This window comes from Artibeus jamaicensis, unplaced genomic scaffold, assembly GCF_021234435.1.
Source record: "Artibeus jamaicensis isolate MK-2021 breed Jamaican fruit bat unplaced genomic scaffold, CSHL_Jam_final contig_426, whole genome shotgun sequence".
Classification (NCBI taxonomy): Eukaryota; Metazoa; Chordata; class Mammalia; order Chiroptera; family Phyllostomidae; genus Artibeus; species Artibeus jamaicensis.
Window position 1 is genome coordinate 3,436,010 of NW_026521826.1, and position 22,578 is coordinate 3,458,587.

Below are 22,578 nucleotides of genomic sequence, written 5' to 3' on the forward strand. Positions count from 1 at the left end.
ATTAGCTAATAACTTTATCACATCACATGATTATCATTTCTTCTAGTGTTAGGAACAATTAACATCTAGTCTCTCAGCAAGGTTACTGTTCAGAATAGGGTTTTGTTGTCTGCAAACACTGTACTGTTTATTAGGTCCCTAGGACTAACTCGTTGCAAATATGTACTCTTACATAAACATCTCTTCCATCCCCTCCCACTTGCCACTGGTAACCACCATATTACTCTATGCTTTTACAAGTTTGGTATGAATTCTATTTTTAAGAAACTCAATGCTATTTTCCATACTGACTGCACCAATTTATTCACTCCAACAGTGCACAAGAGCTCCTTGTCTCCACATCCTTGCCAATACTTGTTAGTTCCTGCCTTTTAGATAAGTCAGTCTAACAGGTATCTCATGGTTTGGGTTTTCTAAGTATATTTTACTGACTATGCTATTATAGTTGCCCCAGTTGTTTTCTCCCCTTTACACCCCTCCTCCCTGCACTGTCCCCCACCACCCTCCAGCATCTCCTCCCCACCTCAGTTAATGTCCGTGGGTCATACATATAAGTTCTTTGGCTTCTCCATTTCCTATACTGATCTTAACCTCCCCCTGTCTACTTTGTACCTACCAGTTATGCTTTTTATTCCCTGTACCTTCCCCTCCCCGCTGATAACCCTCCATGTGATCTCCATTTCTGTGTCTGTTCCTGTTCTAGTTGCTTAGTTTTTCAGGTTCAGTTGTAGATAGGTATGACTTTGTTGTCACTTTACTGTTCAGTTTTTGATATTCTATTTCTTAGATAATTCCCTCTAACATTTCATATAATAAGGGCTTGGTGATGATAAACTCCTTTAACTTGACCTTACCTGGAAAGCACTTTATCTGCCCTTCCATTATACATGAAAGCTTTGCTAAACAGAGTAACCTTGGATGTAGATCCTTGCCTTCAAGACTTTGAATACTTCTTTCCAGGCCCTTCTCATCTATAAAGTGTCTTTAGAGAAATCAGCTCATAGTCTTATGGGAACTACTTTGTAGGTAACTCTCTCCTTCCCTCTCGATACTTTAATCTCCTTATCTTTAATCTTGGGTAACTTGATTATAATGTGCCTTGGTGTGTTCCTCCTTGGGTCCAATTTCTTTGGGGCTCTCTGAGCTTCCTGGACTTTCTGGAAGTCTATTTCCTTTGCCAGATTGTGGGGAAGTTCTCCTTCATTGTTAGTTCAGACAAGTTTTCAGTATCTTGCTCTTCCTGTTCACCTTCTGGCACCCCTATGATTTGGGTGTTGGAACCTTTAAAGTTGTCCCAGAGGTTCCTAAGCCTCTCCTCAGTTTTTGCATTCTTGTTTCTTCATTCTGTTCTGGTTGGAAGCTTATTTCTTCCTTTTGTTCCAAATCATTGATTTGGGTCCCCATTTCCTTCCCTTCACTGTTGGTTCCTCATATCTTTTGCTTTACTTCACTTTGTGTAGCCTTCATTTCGTGACTGAGCTCAATCAATTCTGTCAGCATCCTGATTACCAGTGTTTTGAACTCTGCATCAGACAGGTTGTTCATGTCTTTGTCACTTAGTTCTTTTTCTGGAATTTTTATGTTCTTTCACTTGAGCCATATTTCTTTGTCTCGACGCACCTGTTACATGGTAAGGAGTGGAGCCTTAGGTATTCGCCAGGGCCAGGTAACCCTCTTAGCTGTGTTATGGCAAAAAAAAAAAAAAAAAGATATACCTTGGACAAGGGTTTGAGTTCCAAAATATATTTAAGGAACTCATATGACTCAACACCAGTAAGACAAACAACCCAATTAAAAAACAGGCAAAGGGCCTGAACAGACACTTCTCTCAGGAGCACACACATAGGGCCTAGAGACATATAAAAAGATGACCAGCATCACTAGCCATCAGATGCAAATTAAAACCACAATGAGATACCACTTCACACCAGTCAGAACGGCCATCATACACAAATCAACAAACAACAAGTGCTGGCAAGGTTCTAGAGAAAAGGGAACCCTAGTGCACTGTTGGTGGGGTTGCAGATTGATGCAGCCACTGTGGAAAACAAGATGGAATTTCCTCAAAAAACTAAAGATGGAACAGCCTTTTAATCCAGCAATTCCACTCCTAGGATTTATACCCTAAGAATCTTGAAACACCAATTCTAAAGAACCTATGCAGTCCTATGTTCATGACAGCATTATTTACAACAGCCAAGTGCTGGAAACAGCCTAAGTGCCCATCAGTAAATGAGTGGATCAAAAACTGTGGTACGTTTACACAACGAAATACCACGCAGCAGAAAGAAAAAGGGAGCCCCTACCCTTTGAGACAGTATGGAAGGATCTATAGAACATTATGCTAAGTGAAATAAGCCAGGAGGTGAAAAGACAAATACCATATGATCTCACCTATAAGCAGATCCTAATCAACAAAACAAACAAGCAAAATAAAAATAGAGACATAGAAATAAAGAACAAACTGACAGTAACCAGAGGGGAGGAGTAAGAGAGATAATGGGGAAAAGAAATGGAAGGAACTTGTATAAAGGACCCATGGACAAAGACAGTGGGTGGGAGGGGGTGGGGGCATGGAGGACTGAATGTGGGAGGTAGGGGTGGGTAGGGCAGGGGAGAATAATGGGGGAGAATGAGGACAACTGTAATTGAACAACAATAAAAAAAGCGTAAGTAAAAAAAAAGTAAAAGAAAGTATCTCTGGCTATTCACATTTCATATTGCTGGACAAGAGATCTATCAGAGTAAGTTTAATCTCTAAGATAAACGGGACTGGGCTTCTGTATTTTTGTGCACTGGTCTAGACAGCTGCCACCCGGGTTCCGCCACTCAGGTTCTAGTTCTTCCATCTGAGTGAGTAACAGAGCTCTGAGGCGAGCATAGCGTTTGGTTTTCTTTTCAAGGTAATGTATGAGTCCACTAGATGTTTTTGTTCTATGCCGTGCTCTCAGAGTTTCTGGGAAAAAACATTTAAAAGTATGTTTATTCTGAGACACTACCATAAAAAAAAGCAAGTGTACATTTAAAGAAAAAAAGTTTATTTAGGCCATTGACTAGGATTGTAATAAATAATGCAATATACTAATGTAATAACAGATGTTTTCATGCACTTACCATATTTATAAATTTACAAAAACCTGGCTTACAGGGCTATTGGGACAAATTTAGAGGAAGGCGTTTGGCAATACAGTGAAAGTTAACAGTGTTAAGACTATCAAACAGATTCTCTTTCCTATCTTTTTAAAAAATACATTCTCTATATATCTGTGAAGAACTGGTAGTGTTCCTTTATAGTTTCTACTTTTTATAAACATGCCAGAGCTAAGCCAAATGATCCAAGTAGATAAGTTGTTGTTTATCAATATTTCTAATGGTGTTTCCCTCTTTCAGTTTTTAAACTCCCCTGCATTTCAGTGTGGAGGCAGATATATTGCAAGCCAGAATCATTTAAACAATTAAATATGCCTAAATGAAATAAAACCCCCAAATACAAGTTTATAAATAGTAACTGATTCTCAATATACAAATGCTATAGTGTTAACCGATATTTGTAATTTGATAAATGACCAATTATCTGACTGTAAAAGTGGTGGACTTTGATTAAAGCTTAATTTTGCTAGTAAATTTCACAGAATTAAAATAGGGTAACCTTTAACATAAATAATTTAAACATATCTTAAACACTGAAAATGTGTTCTTATGTTATTTACAATTAGTCGGTGATACCAGTGTATAGCCAATCCCTCTTTCAGCATCTGCTATTACAATCTTCCTTAAACACTTATGCAAATCAGTTGAGGGAAGGAGAGCGATCTGTGGTCCACAGCAGTTCGATGTATGGCCATTTGGTTTGAAGACAGCGTTTAATAGGTGTGTCATCTGTTTGTAGCATTGGATCTTCAAAACCCATAATAACCGCGGTACCCTCCACATACATTACCTGTTTAACAAAATAAAGCCACCGAGGTAAATCGATAGTCTCAACAAAATTTTATGAGAGATACAAAATTTTTTATAGGTAGCAAATAACTGTTTCATATAAAACTTTACATCTAATTTTATTATGGTAGGAATTATAAGCAAGAATATCTGTGATAATGTGAACATAAATTTGGAAACAAGATGAAGAAACAAATTTTAACTGTCAGGTGACGAGTTGATTATTAGATGGTAAGTTTTCCACACACAAAAAAAAGCATTCAAAGATCTGAAAACACATGGTTTCTGATAAAAGAATCATTCTTCAAATTACATACACCACTTGGAAGAAATTACTTATATAACAATTTATATAGTTCCTACTGTTTTAACATTGAGGCACTCAGATGATCCTGCTTCCTCATGAAATAAAAAGCTACAATAGAAGTATAGCCATATAGTCTAAAAACTTTACTTTCTCTTCAATTTAAGCAATGATTTTTCAGAGTTGAAAGCAATTTGGATGTTTGACAATGAAATTTGCTATTTGTTGTATTAAACTTTTTTGAAATGCTGTTCATGACTGTATATTGCATGAAAAATAATGAGGAAAAATTTTAAAGGATGTCAGGACAAACAAAAATCAAACCCAGTCCTCTATATGTAGTGGCAATGATCGTACCAAATATAAACTAGCAGGTTGGTTAAAAAAAAAAGGTTTATTCTGATTAATTCACAATAAAAATCTTTTAGAAGTATCTATGAATACTTATTTAAACCTAACATTATAAGGGCTCACTGTGTACATTAAGCCATTCAATCATTAATTTCTTTTTGTCTGATTGTTTAAAGCAAAAACAGATACTAGACCGCCTTCTTCTAAAGTATGTATACTTATTTTTACACATTCGATAGCTGATGATACATGATTGCAATTATGTTCTTTCTATATAAAAGTCAGAAGCTATTTGACTAATGAACCAAAAGAAATCACGTTATTATCCCTAAATGAGCATTTTTTTAGTAAATACAGGAATAGAGTATGTTGCATTAGTAGGTAAGATAATTTGGTTTCATCAATGTACTCCTTTTTTGAGGAAGCTCTAAAGCCCTACTTCAAAGTGAAATATATTTTTTCATCTTTATTTTGGTTAATCTATTAGTTTGTTCCTAGTTTTGATGAGACAACTTTACTATTAAAACTACAACTCATGCTTTTCAATTCCCCCAAGTAAAATGAAAAGTTGTCTACAAAGAATATAACTCATTATAATTAACTGAATGAAAAATCATGGAGAAAAAATATAAAAATATAAAAAGATGTCAAGACAGAAACAAAAATCAGAGAAAGGTTGATACATAAAACTAACCAAGTACTTTATATGCAGTGGCAATGATCAGATCAAATACAAACTGGCAGGGGAGTATCAGGAAAAAATCTTATTCTGATTAGAGCAGAGCTGGTTGGGCAAAGTGCCGTGTGACCTACCTTGGTGGACTGAGCCAGTGTGCCGGCCGCTGGATCGTGCTCCCTCCCACTTGACCGACTTTCTCCTTTTGTTTCCTCAGATATTTTAAACAGTATCTTACTAAGGTAGTCTACCATATTTCTAGCTCCTAAATAACTTCATAACATTATACCTCTGCAACTTAATGACAAACACGCTTTACTTTTAGTACTTATATACTACAGTCATGTTAACATTTCACCTTCAATTTGGGATCTGTTAGTATGTCAGACGCTTGTCAAGAGCATGATTGGAAAACTTACTATACACAGGTAGCGTGACCAAGGACAGGACTGGGAATCAGGGACTCAGTTCCAATCCCTGCTCTGCCAGTGACTTCCCGTGTGACCCTGGGTGAGTCACTTAATCTCCCTGTCTCAGATGCCTCATCTGTAAAATACGGACAATATTTGACTGACCTACCTTGCAGGGATTGTGTGAGTAATTAGTGACTTGAAAGTACCTCCTATGAACAAGGCTATGTCAAATTTCAAAATCTACACGAAGCACTCATTGACCCCAGGAAACAGTCCAAGTTTCTTATTGACAAATTTGTTATTTTACTATGTACATATCAATAACTCATCTTCTTCTGGAGAGATCTTTAGACCTAATTTAATAAAACTCCTAATTTATGTTTTGTTAGGAATATAAGTCTCAGTTTTGGATTTGCTCTAACTAAAATTATGTATTTAACGTATATTACAATCTATTTTCTGTAGTCATCCTTAATTTAGACAATTATGAAACCAGCATGATTGTTTCAAATAAAAATATGTTAGGCTTCATTCCTTCTAATATTAGCTATATCTACTGTGACTGCTACTTGAATAAATGCTAACACAAACATCTCATACATGGGACAAAGCTAATACTTAATCAAAAGGGTGGATCAGGGAGACCGACTTTCGGAGTACACCAGGTGGGTACATCAGAGGTGAGTCACCCTGGTACCTCCCCTCGTCGGTGCACTCACAGAGGAAAGCTGCACAGCACGGTGGGGTGCAGCACAGGCTCCCGGGCAGACCCCCAGGTTTCAGCCCCAGCTCTGCCATCTCTGGGCTGCTTGGCCTTAGCAAGTTGCCCACCTCCCTGCACTTCAGTTTCCTCTTCTGTAAAACGGGCACATACAGACCATATTTATGGTTATTGACTTAAATCCTTTAAAAATATTTTTCTCAGTCAAAAATCTGTTACCCGTGTCTTCACTTAAGTGGACCAGTAACTTTCACTGGACTAAACTGTGTTGACTTAGTAATATCCACACACACAAGGGTAACAACATTTATATAGAAGCAGTTCTTTTGTCACAGTGAAACTATTACTCCAAAATTCCAAAAAAGATCTCAGTGTCACACAAATCAAGATATGACCAGTTCTAAAATACATTGTTACAGAAAAGAGACTCTTGGAATAATCTCCTCGGGTAGCATTTTTGTGGAAATCAAACACTGTCATATACTGACATACCTGTTTTATCAACCCAAGTGAAGACAAATCACTATGGGAATGAATTACCATACCTTTTCATTGTGATTCGATTGCTTCAGTCCATTGTAGTGGTAAACAGTAAACGACTCTGGACCACTGGAGCCCTATTAGAAATAAAGTACTATTAAAACTTTGAATTACATCTTTACATCGGGCAATTTCTAATTAGCAATTGACAGTAAAATGTGAGGTTCTTAAATCCTCATCCATGGATGGGGTAATCACTTGATAAGACAAGAAACTCTGACTTGTGGGGTTCACTACCAGAAAATCTAAAAGCAGAAACAGTTGCTTCTCAAGAAGGAGCTGGAAAGTGTGGTCTTTGTTAGCTCTTCTGCACTACTCTATTTCATGCTTTAACTACTCACATGTATTACCATAAGTTTTTTTTAAAAAGGACAAGGTTCTAAAACACAAAAATATTACTAAAACACATCTCTGGCTTTTTTCTCTTGTGTAAATAACTTTTTTTCCTCAGCAAGTATGAGAAGGCAGGAATATCACTTTTACTCAGACCACAAAACATACATGCACCAATACTTCCAACCTGGTGCACAGAATTGAATTAGGGTTTTCCATCCCTCAAAATATCACTTGAATGTTTTGAACTTTTAAATAGTGAAGATAACATTGTGAGAAATGAAAACACACAATCAATGCTTAGACTTTAATATTATTAAGTAAAGAAAGGATATTGTATAAATAATTATACCAAACTTTCAGAAAAACTGTTCGTATTACTCCTACTGTCTGCACCTTGTATCAAGTACAACTCTCTTAACCTAGCATTCAAGGCCATTCATTAATGGTCTGGTCCACTGAAGGTGCCTGGCTCCAATGATTTTTCTCAGGGCCTGTGGCTGTCTTCCTGTGCCTATCCCTTGTCTCCTGACCATATTTGATTAATACAAGGATGGGGAATGTGATGTAGCTGGGCCAGCGTCCCTCCTTAGAATTTTTTTCCAATTGGAACTAAGGGAGGAGAGTTCCTGGGAACTGTGGGTAGCTTCCATTTCCCAGAAAACAATAGGCTGAAAGAATGTAGATACTCTGGAGGGAGGAAGGATACAAGATGAAGAGACTGCCCTGTTCTAGAAGATCCTAGTGCTGCCTTCAGTGCTTGTTCAAATCCTCTGAACTACTCCTGCCCATTCATATCTGTCCTTCCCACTTAAGTCACTGCAGACTGGAGTTCTGTGATTTGCAGCCAAGACTCCTAAAACACAGGACCTAATCCACCTTTTCAGTCCTATCTGCAACTATCACCTTTCTAAATTCTCATCTTAGCTGAACACATTACTCATTTTCCCATGAAAAGATCGTTTGTTGTTTGTTCTTTGCATATTTATGATCATTTTTTACTTCTCTCTCAAATGCCTTTTTCTCTTCTCTCATTTTCAAGACCTGGTTCAAACCTTACTTTTTCTGTAAAGTTTTTCTTTACATAAATACACCTGTTTATAATTTGGGGCCTTTATAACAATAACTTTCTCAAAAATTAATTTGGAAATAGTACTTGGTATTATCTCTTCAGTTGTTATTTTGAAAGATTTAAAAAAATTTTTTTTAACTCTTCATTCTTATATTCCCACCTAAAATCCAAGCTCTCTTACAACTTTTTTATCCTATCGACAATGCTTCATAACAAACAGAAAAATCAATTTATTTGATCATTTCCTCAATTATATATATACTGAGTCAGTGCAATTATTTACTTAGATAAATAATTTGGCTGTTGATTTTCAGAGTTAATGTACTTTACAATATAAATACTGTGGTTGAATACAATTTAAATTCTCTAGTTCTAGTCATTAATAACTGGCATAAGGCAGTTTAACGAAATGGTAAAGTGCTTAGTCTCTAGGGTCAGGTGACCTACAGTGGACTCTTGAATCAGCCCCTTATTAGCTGTATAATCTTAAGCAATTTCCTAAATTCTCTAATCCTAAAATTTCTCATTGCCAAAATGGGAAAAAATATCACCTAATTCATAAGGCACATGGTGCCTGGTGCATAGTATATGGTAGCTGCTTCTGCTATTCTTATAAACAAATTGCCTTAAAATTTCAAAAATTTTCCCTCGGCCTCTGTTTCATAGCAAAGAAATGCTCTTCCATAGCACCTACTTTAAACATTTGTAAAGATTATTGAAGTTACATATCTTCCTGGCTGTCCTTCTGACTCTAGTTTTGACTTAATGTATTCCTGATTGATTCAATGTTTACAAAGGATCACTATCATGGTCTGTTAGTACAAAGCAGTATATGAACAATGGCCCAAATGAGTGATAGTCATTTTACACTTGTGACTATAAAGAAAGAGGACATCAGTGGTATGAGCTACGATCAGAGAAGTTCTGGGACACGGAGAGGGGTCTGAGTTCTCCCGGGGAGTAAATAGGTAAGAACGTGCCAGGTCTATCTCCAAAGCAGTGGGTCTCAAACTTTGGCAACATCGCATCAGAATCCCCCAGAGGGCCTTCAGATCCACTGCTAGGCTCCCCCACCAAAGCGTCTGATTTACTAGGTCAGGGGAGGACCTGAGAATTTGCATTTCTCACAAGTTCATGGAGACCACACTTTGAGAACTCATGGCTCTACGGGAAACCAAGAGCAGAGTAACATGCTTTGGTTGAGGAAAGAGCATGAACTACACAGGAACAGTGAGATAAGTAAATTCAGATGCTGAGTTTGTTCAGAATAATAATGGCAAGAAATAATCACTTAAGGCATGAACTTGGAGAGAACAAAAAAAATGGTAAAGTCTGTCATCTGTAAAAGAGAAGGAGCCTAGAATTCTCTAACTGCCTCAAAGAATGCTAAAATTAAAAAGTTAATTTCTTAAACTATTAAGTTCTTAGAATTATAAGCAATATTACATAATTAATTAAATATAATTATGGTTGGTATTTACTTTGTTGACATTTCCTAATGACTTCAAAATCTTCCCAAAATTAAAAACAAATATTATCTTTTTACTGTCTTATAACTAAAAGATCATATTTCTCTAAAATGTTCTGACAGCAGTCTTGAAACAAATTAAAAGTAACATTATTGTCTAAAATGTTTAAAATGCTAAAATTTGTTAAACATTTATTATATCTAAAACATAGTATTAGAATCTAAAAAAGAACTGTTCAAAACACCCTAGCAGTTGGGAGTATGAACAAATATAACAATCCAAGAGTCTCATTAACAATATCAGAAAAGAAATCTATTTTTGCATGAAGCATTTACCAAAACTTTTAAAAGTCTAATAGCTATAATGTGATATCCTTAGTTACTTTTTGAATGTTCCCTTCCTCTTTGCTCACAGACAGATGTTTAGAAAACATGGGTTCCTTTTTCTTTTTTAGTTTCCCAGATTAAATGTCAATAATATTGTCTACTCTGTTAAAGACAATATATATGAGATATCAAATTAACAATTATAGGTTAATATTTAATAATTTTATCAACACTTTTAATCACTTTGTTATTTATTAAAAAGTATCCTTTTTATAATTAAATTTGGGGGGGTGACACTGGTTACTAACATTACTGAGGCTTCAGGTGTGCATGTCTATGGTATGTGATCAGTACACCGCCTGTGTGCCCACAGCACACCTTTGGCGGCCTTCACCCTCCACTTACTGCCTCTCTCCCTCCGGTGACCACATCCTCTTTCTCCAATCATCTGTGGATGGACATTTTGTTTGTTTCCATGTCTTGTCCACCGTGAATAATGCTACAATGAACATAGGTATGCATATATCTTTGCAAAAAATGTTTTTAAGTTTTTTGGGTAGACACCCATAAGAGGATTGATTGCTGGGTCATATGGTAACTCTATTCTCAATTTTTTGAGGAAGCTCCGTACCGTTTTCCCTGGTGGCTGTAACCATTTCCATTCCTACCTGCTGGTAGGACGAGGGTTCCTTTTCCTCACAGCCTCTCCAACACTTGTTATTACTTGTCTTGTTGGTAACAGCCACTCTAACAGGAGTGAGGTAGAACCTCACTGTAGTTTTGATTTGCATTTCCCTAACAGCTAGTGAAGTTGAGCATCTTGTCATATATCTGTTGGCCATCTGTATGTCTTTTTAGAAGAAGTGTCTGTTCGGGTCCTCTGCCCATTTTTGAATTGGATTATTTGGTGTATTTTTGGTGCTGAGTTGTATGAGTTCTTTACATACTTTGGATTTGTTTTTTTTTTACTTGACAATACATCTCTTTTATAATAGAGACAGAATAGAAATAGGCATTTCTATTAAAACAATGAACTTTAAATTATGGTAATATCTGATGAAGGGATCAGAAGATACCTAGCTCAATAATTTGCTTTATGGCAAATCCTCCACGTAAATAAGAAAACACAAGAAAAGACAGGTGTAAGCTGTAGAAATGGCTTGCCAATGATGCACACATAACTCGAAAGAGTATGAGACTAGCAAAGATTCTTATTAACTTGAGCTGCTAACAGAGCTCAATGGAAAACATGTCCCAATGTAAAACAGCACAGCTCTACTCAAAGGTTTTTCTTTGACTTACCTAAAATTCTCCTGGAAAGTAGGTTCACTAATAGGAGCTCCCACGACATATAGGCTCCTTTACCTTCTTTCTAGTATCTAGAAAGTTCTAAAAAGGTACACACGAATCTACTGACACTAGTTGCGTGACAGAAGGAAAATAGAGGTGACAGTGGATAAGAGTCTTCCTCTTTTTACTCCCCATACTTCTCAGTTCTACGCTTTCTTTAGACAAACAGTGTCGTTATGTGTGTATATGGGGGTACACACTATTTCCACCACTCCTCTGCCTCAAACCTCTGTATGACCGTGTCGGAACATACACATCCTTCTATCCTCTCGGTGCCACCAAGTTACGTAATACTGCTTTTTTTAGTCTCAGATCTGCATGTCAGAACATTTTACATGAGTAGGAGAAAAAATGCTAAAACAATCACAGATGATTATCCCAAGAGAACAAAATTAATTTCTTCAACTATGTTACCTGATCAGGAAAAAATTCTTGAAGAAATGGACCCAACAGTATGATTCCTAATCCTTCTGGGTCTAATTTATTTTTCATGAGATTTATACTGTGGGGAGAGAGGAAAAAAAAATAGTGGATACCAAAGAAAAAAAGTTTTTCTTCTTTCATGATTAAATTACTGGTACTATAACACTTTGACTGCCAAAAATCTTAAGAACTGTTCTTTTTAGCCTCTTAATGACATCTGATTTGCCAAAACTTGGTTATTTTTAAACCAGAATAATCTGTTACTATTTAGAATTTAAATTATGACGATGACTTTGGAATATTGCTCCTTATTAGGTAAAGTAATTTTAAAACTTAGGCTTATAAACACAGGCTTATAACCTCACAAAGGCAAATTCTCTTCGCTTCATAGGTATGCCCCATTTTAACAAATGAGGCACTTAACTTAAAAATGCTTATATTAAGCCAAGGAGAAAAAGAAAGTGTCCAAGGGAAGTAGTGCATCAGATAATCAAAAACAACTCCTAAAAAGCTTACTTTTAAGAAAAGAATGAGGTGAAGGCTTGACATTCTTAGGTAATGTAACTTGAAGGTTAAAGAGGTAAAGCTAATTCTCAAAGAGCTAAGGTATATTAAATTACAGTAAATGGTAGGTATACTTCACTGTTTCAACTAGACAGTGCTTTGCATAACCCTTACCATTTAGGCTGGTGAAAGGTATTAAGTTTGACTAGAAAGAAGGCAGAGAAAAATAGCAGACTGCAGTTTGAAGGATTTTAAAAATGAAAACTTTCTAAACAGAGCATTTTCATTTTCCATATTATCTCCCAAACAATAAATGCCAAGTTAAGTACATCTTATTATTAAATATGCAAAGGATGTGACATTTTAAAGGGTCTGAGTAAGGGCAGAAGGTATGACATAAAACAAATGAAGGTAAAGCACATTACATATAATACATTTAATTTATTAATCCTAAATTTGGCCCTGCTAATTTATGGGCCATTGTGTATTACAAACTAGACCTAATTACAGAGTGAATAACTGAGTCTAATCTTTTAGCTACTTCTAGAAAAACGATCTAACTTGTACTAATTTTATTCAAGGTATGCTATGTATTCTGATGAAACAAGGAAAATTAAGTACAGTGGTACCTTGGTACTGGTCCATTCATTCCAGAACCTTGACAAGTAGTGAAAACAATGAGTACTGAATGCATTTTTCCACTGACAAGTGATGAAGTGTATCCTCTTGCAGGGCAGCATTGTGACTCATGTAAATTCCAGCAAGTGCAACAATCCCCAGCAAGCACTGAGTGCTGAAACACTTTTTTCTCATCAAAAATGCACTTGTCCCCGCGACAAGTACAAGGTTTGATGAATTCTGAGACAGACGAGTACCAAGGTATGGCTATAGATAATATATACCTATCTATGTAAGAATTTGGAAAAAAAACAATAACTTTTCTTTTTCCCTACTTCCTGTCTTAAAAATTGGTAGTAACCAAAAATACCTGAATTCAATTCTCTTTTGCAAATTAGAGCAATGAAAACAAGATGGTCTCCACTTGGAAATCAGTTTAGAAGAAATATACTAATTACTATTATTCCATTTATTGAACCAGTTAAATGCCCTCTGAATTTCTCCTCTTTAAGCTGGGAACAGCAACTATGTCCATTAGGACTGGATAACATCACAGCTCTTGACAGTAAGACTGAGACATTAATTCAAATGTGATTGGTTTGTAAATGTATATGTATTTCATACTGCCAAAGAAAACACCTGATTTACCTAAAAACAGAATAGAATCAAGTTTTAAAAACTACGTGTATGAACATATTTTACATTGCTTTTGCTGAATCCTTAAATGTTTTTTGTTCATTGTCAAAAAAATGATCAGAAGGTAAAATAATTGTGCAGATACAAGTTAGTGCAGATCATAGGTGATCTTTATTTTATTTCCACATTTGATCAGCATAGGTCCAATTAACAAGAAAGATATTTTCATGCACAATAAAGATCCCAAATTTATAGAGGAAAATATAGATGTAACAAATATACAAGTGTAACAGCGAGACAGAGATACAATATTAGTAGTGTTAGGCAATACTTTCATACTTTCAATATTGAAAAACTCTGTTCTCTGGGTCACCTACAAGGTTTCAATCAGTTAACTTAATCATCTAGAAATGTCTTTAATCTAATGAAAATCCCACTTTTTAAAGCAGGACAATTAGCAATATGGTTATCATACAGACCTGTCATTACATTCATTGAAACTACTAATGATATGGACAAAATTTTTAATGGAAAAGGTTTGCAATGAAGAAAAAACATTGAGTTTGTTAAAATAGACATTTTACATTTTTAGCACATTTTTCAGCAGGACAGTAAGTGCACAGTAGGAAGGGGCGCTCATTTTAAGTATGTGAAGTCTCTGCTATAACACTGATTAGTCTGATTTATTCATAAATCTTTGCTTTATATGAAGTGCTATGGTTCATACGTGCAGGTTTAGATTTTTAGAAGAGCATAGCTGTGTATGTTTTCAATTTAGTGGAATTTTTTAGTTGGTTATATAATGGTTCCTATTTACTTACTACTCGGGATCTGAAACGAGGTCCAACGCCTTCATCACATCTTCCAGAAGTGAATCAGGGATGAATCCATTATCTGGGGAGACAATGGACACAAGCTGGGATACAAGTTTCCTTCAAGAAATGCTATATCACCACTGATCAGATCCCAGTGGGCCGAGGGGTGGGGAATCACATAAAATGAATATAAAGAATTAAGAAACAGTTTATTAAGTTTATTTTAGGTACTATGCCTATTATTATTAGACATTTTCTTATATTCGTTCTCTTGGGCACATAGGCAAAGATTTATTTTCAAGGTTAGTTTCTGAGAACTCAAAGTAAACCTTAAAGCCAAATTGCCTTTTAAAACAGGCCTATAAATTTAAATGATACAAGTTTTTTTCTACTCAGTTATAACAAATATTTACTAATTAGGTACATCTTTCAATAATGTGAACCTTTAAATTCCCTTTAAGAAATCAAGTTAAAATAATTCTTTATCAATAAATTCCTGTTTTCACAATGTTAACTTTTTGAAGAATGTTAATGATCCACTGATATTCAGATAACAATATATGAACAAGAAAAGATATCTTTGTGAAAGCTGTAGCTTTAATTGGAAAAAGCAGAATCAAATGTTGATAAAGACTAGCTTATGGAAAACATCCCTTTTCTCGGACTTGATGAGGAAATGGCACTAGCACATGGCCCCAGCTCTGCTGATGGGACAGAAAGTGACACACGCACACAGCCTGCGGGACAGTGTGACGTCGCAGGGGTTGTTCATTCCCTTAAATGTGCAATGCCTGAGTTCTTCTACTTTACTCATTCCTGAAGACTGCCTCAGCTTTAAATCAACGTCTAACACAATATCCTTTTCAGGGATTAGACACTTTAAAAAGAATCTTGTCATGGAGACCAAGATGTCCAAGATAATCAAATAACAGAATAAAGTGTGGCTGCTCTTCAGCATGTGGCATCCACTCTGTCTCTACGGGAAAGGAGACAGAGTGGTTACGATTTTAAAATGGTGTTTTCTTAAACCTCATAAGCAGATGTTTACGCATTTGAAGACAGACTGGCCTTGACTAAAAGGTTAAGATTCATTTAGGGTACTTAAAAATCTACAATTTTTGTGGAAACAAAAGAAAAATAAACAAATGGAACTATATCAAACAAAAATTTTTGCACAGCAAAAGAAATCATCAAAATAAAAAGACAACCCACTGAATGGGAGAACATATTCATCAACACATTTCGTAAGGGATTAATATCCAAAATTTATAAAGAACTTTGAAAACACCATAACAACAACAACAAACAATGCAATTACAAAAGGACCTGAACAGACACTTCTCCAAAGAGGACATACAGATGGTTGACAGATACATGAAAAGATGCCCTAAGTCATTAATTATCAAAGAAATGCAAATTAAAACCATAATAAAATATCACCTCACACCTGTCAGAATGGTTATCATCAATAAAGCCACAAACAAGTGTTGGTGAGGATGTGGAGAAAGGGCAACAGTTGTGCACTGTTGGTGGGAATGAAGATTGCTGCAGCCACTGTGGAAAGCAGTATAAAGTTAGCTAAAAACATTACAAAGGAACTGCCTTATAACCCAGTGATTCCACTTCTGGGAATTTATCCAAAGAAACCTAAACCATGAATTCAAAAGAACATAAGTACCCCTATGTTCACTGCAGCATTATTTACAATATCCAAGATATGGAAGCAGCTCAAGTGTCCACTAGTAGACAAGTGGATAAAACAACTATGGTACATTTACACAATGGAATATTACTCAGCTGTAAAATAGAAGAATACATTACCCTTTGCAACAACATGGATGAACCTGGAGAACACTGTGCTAAGTGAAATAAGCCAGTCAGAGAAAGACAAATGCCACATGATTTCACTCATACATACAACCTAATGAACAAACTGAACAAGCAAAACAGAGACAGACTCAGCAGGCTGACAGCTCTGGGGATATGGTATTTGGGGGAGTGAAGGGATTGAGTAAAGAACAAAAGAATTGATGGACACAGGCAACAATGTGGTGACTGCAGTGGGGGCAGGTAGAGGTGGAGGTGGAAGAGGGTATGGGGGGATAAATGGTAATGGAATAATACAATAAAATAATGTAGTAAAAATGCAATTTTTTAAAAGAGTAGTCTCAGAATAGTTCAGATTTGTCAAGTTACCAACAGTTTAAGGTACAGTGAATAATGAACTTGTATCAAGCTCTGTAAACCTAATTTTGATGAGTTTAAAACCCAGAAAATATTTTTGCTCAGTTAAGTTACAGCGAAAAAGCTCAGCATCTCTAAAAGTAAAACAGGCTTCCCTGGCCCCGGGCAGGCAGGAGCAGTCACCTGGGCAGTCTCTGTGTTCGGGGCCGTCGTGGGCATCCACTGGCTGGACAGAAGCAGTGTGCACTACCTGTTCTTCGGGGGTTTTGAACAGTGGCAGGCTTACCTAGTCCCACTGTGGCCTGAGACTCAGCTCCCACGTCCCAGAAAGCACTAAGTGGCTCAATAAAGACACAAACTGCAGCTAGGAAAACAACAGTTTTTTTCTTGCCTCAAATACGATTAACATCAAGCTTAAGTATTCCAACACATTTTTAAGGTACCTATGAGATTTACAACTTGTAAGCATTCTCTGGAGTGCAGCAGTAACTATACTAAACCAGTACATTTTATACATACAGTCTTTTATAACTAAAGATTATAATTTTTTCAGTACCTCCAAGTCTTTACCCAAGATTAAAAGAGGAAATCTGGAAACTGCTTACCTCTTTGAAACATTTATTTTGATGTTACTTTATTCTTTAATCATACCTATCAGGAAAAATTCTTAATAAAATTCTTGAAAAGGAAGAGAATCAACTTAAAACCAGATGAAACTAGTATTTAGTCAACTGATTCCTTAGAGAATACGGAAATACAGACACGATGATGATAAAGACCTCAATACACAGCAAAAAAACAGCGGAGGAAATCAAAGAGTACAATTTGTTGACTAGTCAGCAGACCTAAAAGAAAACACAGAACTTGAATGCACTGGTAAGTTAACCAATGAATATAAAACAGACTTTTACAGGCTCAGAGGAATAGGTACTCGGAGAGGGAGGACTAAGGAAGGCATAGCAGTTGTAATGGTAAGTAGCTACTGTGTAAAAATTGAATAGTTAAATTGTGTTTTAAAACACTTGAAAAAGAGGAAAAAAGCTGTTTAAAAATAAGTTTGTTTTCAAACCAGCAAACAAACTGTGAGAACTGCCAAGCTCCTAGCGGCTGAGAGGAAAAACACCTCAGTGCAAAGGCTTAGCAATGCAGGGGAGTGAATATTAGTTCGGTGAGTTTGTCATTTCCTGGGTAAGAAAACCATCCCATCACTATGCAGAAATCAGAGTTAGACTTTATGGAGAGAAGCGCCACTCCGTTCTGAAAGATGAGGGAAGACCAGGGAGCACCCGAAGGGGAAGAGCCTGTCAGGTCCCTTTTACCCAGGTGCTTCGAGAAGAAAGCAAATGTCAGGAACTGGCAGAGGGGGCCAGAGACGGCTTGTGAAGAGCCTGGGGCCAAACATTCAGGACAGCAACATTTTCAAACCACTGCAGGTGGGAGTTTCTTGGGAATAAAAAAGAAAATGGGGAATAGAAAAATTATTAAAAGCTAGTTGCTATTTGTTTTAGTCAAATAATTACTATTTTATTTTTACTAAATGTTATATTTTACCTATTACTTAAAAATTTTAGTAACATACCTACAATTTAATATAACTCTTGTTGAAAAAAGTATGTGACTTTTGCCCCTGGGCAAAGTTAAGACATTTTCATATTTCCGCCTGCCTTGGCCTCCTTGCCTCGTATTCCTACTAGTTTGCTCAGCTGACTCCGGCAGGTGAGGAGCTCCTGGATGGCAGGGGTCCCTAAATCCACAGCCTAGGTCTGTGCCTGGTACAAGTATCTGCCCAGTAACATTTGTGACATTTAATTATTCAAGCTAATCCTCACTTCAAGTTTCAACAAACTAGTCCATTCAGACACCATGGTTTTTCAAAAACAGCTTTGTGAACTGAATGTGTTAAGTTCAGAAAGAAGTGAGTAATTAATTTCTGACCTGTCCTGGAGAATCACTTATATCAGGGATGAAAAAAATTGCAAAGCAAAACATGGTGGCAAGACACAAAAAAGCTATGGCTGGGGCAGCAGGAAAGAGCGAGCAACGGCAAGGCCGCAGCAAAGCGTAGGACGGCGGGGCAAGGAAGGGAAGGGAAGCAGCCAGAGTGTAGAGGAGGAGACGGTATCGGTTAAAAGGCACAGAAAAGACTGAGTTAAACAGAAGACAATTTCTAGATAATGTCTAAGGATTGATATCACTGAAACAATCTTTAAGTATAATTATTCTTCAAGATTAAAAAATGCAGCACAATGAAATCATTCAGACAAAGGATGGTTCTCAATATATTTTAGCCACTTTAAAATTAGTATTTAAAGGGCTCCTTTCAAATCAAACTGTTTTCCTCACCCAAATAGGGTTCCTTCCTGAGATGTAATTCTGAGAAAGCTAAAAAAAACAAATTTTTAAAAAATCACTACTTGTAGTATGAAAATGTGTCTATCGTTTCAAATTCTAGGTAGAATTCTGTGTCTTTGGACATTACTGAATAAGCTCTATGCCACACATTTTTTAACTTTTTTATAAAACAACAATATGGTCAATTTATTGAGTATTTAAATAATCATATAAAATGAATATCAAGTCCATTCACAGATGAGAAAACTGAGGTTAAGAACGCCACACAGTTAAAAAGAGTACCCAAGGTGGTCTCTAAATCCAAGCTCCTGATACCAAGTGAGTGCATTTATTTCTCAAGAAGTTACAAACTGTCACGAGGTTAGTTTACTTAACAAAATGGTAATGATAATCTCTGCCTACCTTGTGGGTTTAAGGTAAGGTTTTAATGAGACCATAAAGGTAAAGTGCTTTATATATTTTATGTCTCATGCAAAGAAGGCTATAATTACTACTGTTTTTAGACAGGCCCCCGCTTCAAAAGATCATTAATAAATTTACCTGCGTAGAACACTGAGAATGTAGTTTCACAGCAGCAATGCTATAAATGGTGACTAACCTGCACAAGTCCATTTAATTCATACTATGCCTACAGCATGGTGCTCACAGGGTTAGCACAGTCTACCTAAACGGCAGACCCATGCACGGGCAGCCAGGGCGGGAGCTGGCACAGACATCATCATCAGTACCAGAACTCAAATTCTCTTTTCTTCCCTCTAGGTCAATTATTTTACAAATATTCTGAAGAAGGTGACAAAGAACAACTGTCCCCATAACAGCCTCTGCTAAATAGAAAGTGGAAAGCAGAAGCTTGTAAGAATATTAAATGTTCTGAGAAAGTCTGATCTGTTTAAATCTTGAAACGAGCATTTATGTTTGGGGGAAAAATAGATTAGTTTCTAAGTGACTAAAATAACTAAAAATGAAAAATTATTCTATTTTTAACCCTCCTCTTAGAGTGAACTATACATATAGCTAACCCACAACAATGGTATTCAGATGAAAAGGTGGCACTTATTTTCTCCATGATAAGTCATATATAGAAGATACCTTTTCTGAGGTAGCTGAACGAGTTTTACTTGCTTTCTTCTTAATTCAGCTTGGAGTCCTGCTAAGTTGACACACAGAACTAAATAAATGAAAACAACTTTTATTTAATCAATAATTTTCTTTCTCCAATAAAAACAGGGCAAATTTATTTTCATATGTATCTATGAGGACTCAATTCTGAAAAATTGCCACTGATTATAGTTTTAATATTGATAAGCAAAATAAAAACAAAGACACTGAAACAGAAAACGGGGGGACAGCAACCAGAGGGGAGAAGGGAGGTATTTAGAGGAACAAGTATAGGGGACACAGGGACAATAACTAAGGGAGGTGGAAATGGGAGGGAGGTGGGGAGCATGGGGTGGGGTGGGCTGGGAGAAATAGACAAACAAAAAACTGTACTTGTACTTGAAAAATAAATAAAATTTAAAAAAAGAAATTCTAACTTTCTTTGTAAATTGGTAGAAAGAAATGAATAATAAAGTCTGCTCTTTCATTAATGATCAAAAAAATTTACAAAAATTGAACAAGCAAACAAACCTACTGTTTATACAACTGTATTCTACTTTTAAAACCTTAAGTTTTAGTTTGTGTTACTGATGGACTTTTTAAAAATCGGCACTCTAACATAACATTAGCTTTTTTGAAGTTCAGGTTGCCTGTCTATGAATACTCCTTGCTCTGAGGGCATTTTTTTATGCCTTTACTCAATAAATTACCATCATCTAAGATCTTCTAATCATATGCTTGTATGCTCCCTTTCTCAAGAAACTCAGTTGCAATTTCACTTCTAAAATTTTCACCAATGACACAAACGGAGACATGTTCAAAAACAAAGATCACATGAAAACTCTACGTTTGCTTTTGGGCCAGTCTGTGGTGGCTGCACTTGGATAACAGTGTATGCTTGACATCTTAGACAGTCACTTCAAGTCGAAACTCAGCAGCACTACAGAGCCCTGATGGGAAACTCTGGGGAGACACCAGAAGTATGTAAGATCACGCCATCTTACATACTTTGTGTTATAATATTCCACTCTGTAAGGGTTTTACATCTCCTACTGTAATTAGTATTAGTTTAGGTGGAAACACGTCTGAAACACAGCGAACACTATGTATGTATGTGTACGATTGCAAAGTGGTGCTCTCCATTGAAACATGAGGCATAGAAAAGGTGAGCACCTGGAAGGGGGTTAGAGATGGCGGGAAGAAAACACGTGTCTTAAATAAATCCTTAACAGGGTATGGCCACAGGAAACTGCTCAACTCATTCTCTGCAGTATACTTCTTTAAAATATAAATCCAGTCCATCGCCATTAATTTCCTTGGTTATTTGAATAACTTCTTGCCTCTAGCATCACTTCTACAAATTACTTTTCTGTTTCCCTGTCTTTCCACTAAGGTCAAACAAATCCTTTGCTGGCTACTTCATGCATATAAATTACTATCTTCCACCTGTGTTCATATATATAATCACTTTCTCTGCTTTGTGTCTCCCTTTGCCAATGCCAATCTTCCCTCCTCAGGTCTGCATGATAGCTTGCTGACCAGTCTGCAAATTCACTATAATTACAACATTTCTTTAAGTCTTACCCTATTAACATCAATATTATTTTCATATTAACTTGTTACAGTTTCTGAAAACTGTCCTTCAGAAAGTCTGACTCTTAGCCCAAGATATATTAAATATATTTAGAAATAGAAATTATTTCTTATTTTTTTCATCAGAGGATTCAAAGTGCCAACAAAATTATTATTAGTTTGTCACCCTCCATGCCAGAGCTCAAGGTGCTACACACAGCAATGGCTCAGAGTTAATGGTTTACTCTAAGGCTAGTTTCATTCAGTGGTAAATCTTTTTTATTTCCTGTTTAAAGATTTAGAATGAAACACTGCCTAGCATTTAAAAGATTATTAATTCCACGAGCAAAGAAACTTGTATGCTTCTTAAGTTAGGGGAAATCACATTGGAATCACCAGTGCAAGCACCAATAAAACTGAGTAGAGAGAGAGAGGAACTGACATTTATAAAGTGCCTACTGTGTTTTAACCATTGGGCAGAGTGCTTTCCACAACATTATTCATCCTCACAATAACTCAAGAAATAGGTCCGGTTATTCTCATTTGATATATAAAAAAATACCCCTACAGACTTAAAAACAACGAACTATTATACTGCTATTAAGTTGTAAGAGAAAAGACATACAGTCATGTGCCATGTAACAGTACATACAACAGTGGCCCCATAAGAGTTTAACGGAGCCCAAAACTTCCTCTTGCCTAGTCATGTCATACCTGTCCTAACATTGTAGCACAACACGTTACTCACATTCGTGGTGACACTGGTGTAAACAAACTTATTGCACTGCCAGTCATACAAAATTACGGCACATACTATTACAGTACTAGGCTCTCTCATCTAGGGTTGTGTGAGCACACTTCATGATGTTTGTCCAAGGATGA

The 22,578-nt window shown here is 36.3% G+C and overlaps 1 protein-coding gene across 6 annotated transcripts in view; it reads right to left on the reverse strand.

The window, feature by feature from the left end:
* Positions 1–3,017: 3,017 nt before the first annotated feature.
* Positions 3,018–22,578, reverse strand: part of MINDY3 (MINDY lysine 48 deubiquitinase 3) — a 103,726-nt gene continuing 84,165 nt past the window's right edge. Inside the window, exons 12-15 of one of the 6 annotated variants that reach the window (XM_037155173.2) lie at positions 14,497–14,569; positions 11,909–11,996; positions 6,950–7,021; positions 3,018–3,940 (exon numbers count right to left, since the gene is read on the reverse strand). In XM_037155173.2, the coding sequence (XP_037011068.1) occupies positions 3,791–3,940; positions 6,950–7,021; positions 11,909–11,996; positions 14,497–14,569 (383 nt within the window). In that variant the 3' untranslated portion in view covers positions 3,018–3,790. Of the gene's footprint in view, positions 3,941–6,949; positions 7,022–11,908; positions 11,997–14,191; positions 14,570–15,937; positions 18,118–19,017; positions 19,057–20,115; positions 20,195–22,578 lie in introns of those variants that run through there. The other 5 variants (XM_053665824.1, XM_053665825.1, XM_053665826.1 and 2 more) reach the window with 5 other exon arrangements.